Genomic DNA, 6,150 nt, shown 5'->3' on the forward strand with positions numbered 1-6,150 from the left:
CCCGCCTGAGTGGCGGCGGCGCCGCCCAATAGGGGCGGGGCGGAGGCGGCGCGGCGGAGCGAGGCGCCATGTCGCGGCGGCGGTGGCGGGGCCCGCAGAGCGCCGAGGGCGGCGGGGCGCGGGGCCGACATGGGCAAAATGGCGGCGGGCGGCGGCGGCGGCGGCTCGGGCCGCTACTACGGCGGGGGGGGCGGCGGCGAGGGCGGGCGGGGCCCCCAAGCGCCAGAAGACCGAGAACGCCGAGCCCCCGCCGCACGGCCCCGGGGGGCCGGGGGGGGGCGGCGGCGGAGGGCCCGGGGCGGCCGGAGCGGTGAGAGGGGGGGAGGGGGAGGATGAGGAGGGGGGAGGGAGGAAGAGGAGGGTCTGGGGAGGAAGATGAGGGGAGGGGGGGAGGAAGAGGAGGGGAGGAGGAGGAAGAGCAGGAGGGGGAGAAGGAGGGGGGGAGAGAAGAGGATGGGAGGGGGGAGGAGGAGGAGGAGGGAGGGGGGGGGGGAGGAGGAGGAGGGAGAGGGGGGAGGAAGAGCAGGAGGGGGGAAGATGAGGATGGGAGAAAAGGGGAAGGAAGAGCAGGAGAGAGAGAGGAAGAGGAGGTGGAGGAAGGAAGAAGAAGGAGGGAGGAGGAGGAGGGGGATGAAGGACAGGAGGAGGAGGGGAGGAAGAAGAGGAGGGGATGAAGGACAGGAGGAGGAGGGGAGGAAGAAGAGGAGGGGATGAAGGACAGGAGGAGGGGGCGCACGGGGCTTCAGGGCCCGCTGTGGGGTCACCGCTCCCTGCCCACCACAGGGATTTTGGGGGGGGGTTCCCAGGGCCCACCCCCACCCAGAGCAGGGCCCTGACCCCCCCCCGTGTGCTGCCCCCCCCAGGAGAACTACGACGACCCCCACAAGACGCCGGCCTCCCCCGTGGTGCACATCCGCGGGCTGATCGACGGCGTGGTGGAGGCCGACCTGGTGGAGGCCCTGCAGGAGTTCGGCCCCATCAGGTGAGGAAATGCCCTGGGGGGGATGGGGCAGGGGTTGGGAGCCTTAAAAAAGCCAAGATTGGGCAGGGATTGGGACCCTTGAAAAAAAAGAAGACGGGGCAGGGCTAGAGACCCCAAAAAAATAACAAGATGGGGCAGGGTTTGGGACCCCCAAAAAAGTCAAAATGGAGCAGGGATTGGACCCCCCCAAAAAAACAAGATGGGGCAGGGATTAGGACTCTAAAAAAGCCAATATTTGGATAGGGATTGTGACCCCAAAAAGTAACAATATAGGGCAGGGATTGGGACCCAAAAAAAGCCAAGGTGGGGCAGGAATCGGGGCTCCCGCCGCCCCGCTGAGCCCACCCCTTGTCCCCGCAGCTACGTGGTGGTGATGCCGAAGAAGAGGCAGGCGCTGGTGGAGTTTGAGGACATTTTGGGGGCCTGCAACGCCGTCAACTACGCGGCCGGACAACCAGATCTACATCGCCGGGCACCCCGCCTTCGTCAACTACTCCACCAGCCAGAAGATCTCGCGCCCGGGCGACGCCGACGACTCGCGGGGGGTCAACAACGTGCTGCTCTTCACCATCCTCAACCCCATCTACTCCATCACCACGGTGCGGGGGGGTTTCGGGGGATTTTGGGGGGTGGTGGGACCCCCCAAATGCGTCCTGAGGGGGTGCTGAGGGGTCTTGAGCCTGATGACCCTCGGTTTTGGTGCTGTGGGTGTGTGGCTCATTGTGCTGGGGGGTGATTTGGGGGGTCTTGGGAGGGATTTGGGGGTCCTGGGGGTGATTTAGTGGGTCCTGAATGCGATTTGATGGGTCCTGTGGGCAACTTGAGGTCCTGGGGGTAATTTAGTGGGTCCTGGGAGGGATTTTGGGGGTCCTGGAAGTAATTTGGGGCTCCTGAGAAGGATTTAGGGGTCCTGGGGGCAACTTGGAGGTCCTGGGAGGGATTTGGGTGTCCTGGGGAGGGATTTTGGGGCTCCTGGAGGCGATTTGGTGGGTCCTGGGGGCAACTCGGCAGTCCCGGGAGGGATTTGGTGATCCTGGGAGGGATTTGGGGGTTGTGGGGGAGGTTTGGGGGTCCTGGGGGCAGCCCCCTCACCGTGCCCCCCCGCAGGACGTGCTGTACACCATCTGCAACCCGTGCGGCCCCGTGCAGAGGATCGTCATCTTCCGCAAAGAACGGCGTGCAGGCCATGGTGGAATATCCTTCCCTGCCTTTTTTTTTGGGGGGGGGGTGGGGGCAGGGCATCCATTCAGGTTCTCCCCGCGCTGCCCGGTTGCCTTAAACCCATCTTTTTGGCCCCAAATTCCTTAACGCCCCCCACGTTCGACTCGGTGCAGAGCGCGCAGCGCGCCAAGGCGTCCCTCAACGGGGCCGACATCTACTCGGGGTGCTGCACGCTGAAGATCGAGTACGCCAAGGTCAGGCCCCCCCAACCCCCCCCCCAACCCCCCCGTGACCCCCCCAGGGCCTTTTTTGACCCCCCCCCCATCCCTCTGTCCGCAGCCCACGCGCCTCAACGTCTTCAAGAACGACCAGGACACGTGGGACTACACCAACCCCAACCTGAGCGGCCAAGGTAATCCCCGCCGGCCCGGGCACAGCCCTCACGGCCCCCCCCTCGTCCCGATGCCCCCCGTGTCCCCCCCCCGGCCGTGCCCGAGGGGAAAAAAACCCCCCAATTCCCAGCCCTGGGGTGTGGGGGGGGGGGCTCGTCCCATGCGTCGCCCGTCGGGGTTAAGGCGAGCGGGGGGGCTCGGGGCTTTTTGTTTTCTCGCTCGTTTTTGAGGAGTCTCTGGTCGTGGGGGGGGGAGGGGGGAACCGGAGGGGGGGGCACCGGCTCCTGGGAGATTTCCCGGGGTGAACGCTGCCCAAAAACACCCCCCCCCCATCCTGGGGGTCCCTCCTGGTGCCTCCGGGGCTGTCGGCCTCGCAGCGGGGGCGGCGGGCGCGGGTGGGGGGGGTCCCTTCTTTTTCCCCCCCCACTCCCCTCCTCCCGTTTTTAAGCGGCGGAAGTCCCGAGCTGCCTCCGCACACTGCTCACACCACCACACAGTGTAGCACCACCAAGGCAAAAGTAAGCAAAAAAAACAACAACAGAGCAAACAAAAAACAAAACAAGACAAAAAACAAAGAAAGACAAAAAAACAAAGACAAAACAAAGACAAACAAAGACAAACAGAGACAGAAAAAGACAAACAAAGACAACAAAGACAAAAACAAAGACAAACAGAGACAGAAAAAGCCAAAAAAAAAGCCAAAAAACACCTCCCTGGAGGCAACACGCAGCATCCAGAGCCCAGCAGCACCCAGTGCAGCAAGGACGCCAGGACAAGCCGCAGCGCAGAGGCAGAGGCGCCGCGCGCCCCCCCGGCAGCCACCTCTCACAAAACCAAGGCACACCGAGCCCGAGGCGGCACACACGCCTAGGAAACACGGCCCCGAGGCTCCCCGGCACACGGCGCTCGCTCGTGGCGGAGAACGGAGTAGCTCCGGGGCCCTCCCGAGACTTAGGATGGCGCGGGGGGGGGGCGGCGGCTCCTTGGCTGGCTCCCGGCGGTCCTCAGCGCGCCGCCCGCCGTCGCCAGCGCCGAGCGGAGGAGCAAGTAAAGGCCAAAAGCCCGGTGAGCCCCCCGGGGCGGGGGGCGCACACAGAGAGAGCCCTGAGAGGCCGTAGCTGGGCCCTGGCTCACAGAGGAGACACGCACACCGCCAGCAGGACACCGACACCGCACACCACACGGAGGAACACTGCCCCTCACCACCCCGCAGCCGGTGCCCGAGGTACCCGGGGGAACCTCGCCTCGCCAAAGGGCCCGGCTCACGCAGGAGGAGCTCCCCTTCCTCTCGAGGACCTGGCTTGGCTTGCAGGATGGCGGGTGGCTCAGGCTGGCAGGCTGTGGACAGGATGGCGGGGTGTGAAAGACTCCATTTTTGGCTGCTTTGGTTTGGTTTTTTGAAAAAAAGGCTCTTTGAAAGCCGTCAGGTTCTTCCGGAGAGCTCGGGTTCTAGAAGAGCTTGGGTTCTAGAGGAGCTCGGGTTCTAGACGAGCTCGGGTTCTAGACGAGCTCGGTTCTAGACGAGCTCTGCTTCTAGAAGAGCTTGGATTGTAGAGGAGCTCAAGTTCTAGATGAGCTTGGGTTCTAGATGAGCTCAAGTTCTAGAGCTCAGGTTCTAGACGAGCTCTGCTTCTAGAGCAGCTCAGTTTTTCCCAGCTTTGAGTTCAGGTTTCCAGAAGAGCCGAGCTTTTCAAGCGACCGCAGCCTCTTTTAACCACTCCGCTGGCGTTTTTTTTGGATAGAGACTTGGCTTTTTTTTTCCGTTTTTTTTTTTTTTTTTTAATTTTCAAGAGACTTTGCTTTTCATTTTTTAAATTCTGTAAGCGAATTGTTAGCGGTGCCGTGCCTCTTGACCTGTGTTTGTGACGCTGAAACCATGTGATGCAGGGTCGCAGTGTTTGTTTGGTGGGCCGCCATCTTTCACAACTGTGCTAACTCACTCTTGACGCGTCCAATGGTAAGAGAAAAGAGCGCGTTTCTCCCCGGCGCGGGGCCCCCCCCCGCTGTAAGTAGCCCCCCCCGCGCCCCCGCGGGGGGCTCGCGCCGGCCCCGCAGCAGGCGAAGGGAGGAGAAGAGCGACCCCGAGCGCGCCCCCACGGCTCCTCTGCCCGAGCCCCCCCCCCCCCCCCCCCCCCAAGCCCTTTGTCGGGGGGGGGGGACGCGCACACGTCTGGCCTCGTGGGTTTCGGTTCCTTTCTGTACGTTCGTTTTGTTCGGTTTTGGTTTTTTTTCTTTTATTTTTTGGTCAATGGATTACCAAAGGCAAGCGGGGGCGGCCCGGAGCTGGGGGCCCCGGGGGTGATTTTTGGGGGGTGAGGGGGGGGAAATTTGGGGCCGGGGGGGGGGGGGGGAACCAGCGGGGTGGGGGGAGCGGGGAGAGGGCTCAGACCCTCGGCTTTGGGGTGGGGGGGGCACAAAACGCCTCCAGGAGTTGCTTGGGGACCCCCCCAATAAAAAAAGCCTCCAGGGTGGTGCCAGGGACTCAGAGGGGGGGGACCCCGGAGCTGCGTCCCCCCCCCCTCCCCGTGACGCTGGTGCCCCCCCCTCTGCTTCCCCCCTCCCCGCGCAGGCGAGCCCGGCGGCAACCCCAGCAAGAGGCAGCGACAGCCCCCCCTCCTCGGGGACCACCCGGCGGAGTACGGTAAGGCCTGGGGCACCGGGGGGGGGGGGTCACAACGACGGGGGGGGCCCCGGCGGGGGGTCCCAACCCTTTCTCCGTGCCCCCCCCTCACGCAGGAGGCCCCCACGGCGGCTACCACGGGCAACTACCACGACGAGGGCTACGGCCCCCCCCGCCCCACTACGAAGGCCGGAGGATGGGACCCCCCGTGGGGGGGCACCGCCGGGGTCCCAGCCGCTACGGCCCCCAGTACGGGCACCCGCCCCCCCCGCCGCCCCCCCCCGAGTACGGCCCCCACGCCGACAGCCCCGTGCTGATGGTGTACGGCCTGGACCAGTCCAAGATGGAACTGCGACCGCGTCTTCAACATCTTCTGCCTCTACGGCAACGTGGAGAAGGTGAGCGGCCCCCCCGAGCAGCATTTTGGGGCGAAAAACCCCTAAAACGGCTCATTTCCAGGCTTTTTTCGAAAAACCCCTAAAACGGCTCATTTCCAGGCTTTTTTCCCAGGTGAAGTTCATGAAGAGCAAGCCGGGCGCGGCGATGGTGGAGATGGCTGACGGCTACGCCGTGGACCGCGCCATCACGCACCTCAACAACAACTTCATGTTCGGGCAGAAACTCAACGTCTGGTGGGTCTGGGGGCTCCGGGGGGGCTCTGGGGGGGCAGAACACGGCGATGCTGACCCCTCCCCCCGTGTCCCCGCAGCGTGTCGAAGCAGCAGGCCATCATGCCCGGGCAGTCGTACGGGCTGGAGGACGGCTCGTGCAGCTACAAGGATTTCAGCGGCTCGCGCAACAACCGCTTCTCCACCCCCGAGCAGGCGGCCAAGAACAGGATCCAGCACCCCAGCAACGTGCTGCACTTCTTCAACGCCCCCCTGGAGGTGACCGAGGACAACTTCTACGAGGTGAGCCTTCCTCCTCCTCCTCCTCCTCCTCCTCCCCCCTGCGCTTTTTGAGGCCGGATCCCTCCCGTTTGGGTCTTTCTGACG

General features: G+C 64.3%; 1 protein-coding gene across 1 annotated transcript; it reads left to right on the forward strand.

The window, feature by feature from the left end:
* Nucleotides 1–68: 68 nt before the first annotated feature.
* Nucleotides 69–6,066, forward strand: HNRNPL (heterogeneous nuclear ribonucleoprotein L; the record flags this gene model as incomplete). Its single annotated transcript, XM_084307062.1, is given in 14 exon segments — nt 69–118; nt 120–210; nt 212–310; nt 864–982; nt 1,343–1,430; nt 1,432–1,581; nt 2,090–2,188; nt 2,233–2,397; nt 2,483–2,555; nt 5,105–5,176; nt 5,272–5,501; nt 5,503–5,553; nt 5,666–5,787; nt 5,865–6,066. Coding segments are annotated over 14 exon segments (1,611 nt in total), but the record flags the coding sequence as incomplete, so codon positions are not given.
* Between the last annotated feature and the right edge of the window lie 84 nt (nt 6,067–6,150).

Source organism: Netta rufina (assembly GCF_964035555.1).
Source record: "Netta rufina genome assembly, contig: SUPER_36_unloc_1, whole genome shotgun sequence".
NCBI lineage: Eukaryota > Metazoa > Chordata > Aves > Anseriformes > Anatidae > Netta > Netta rufina.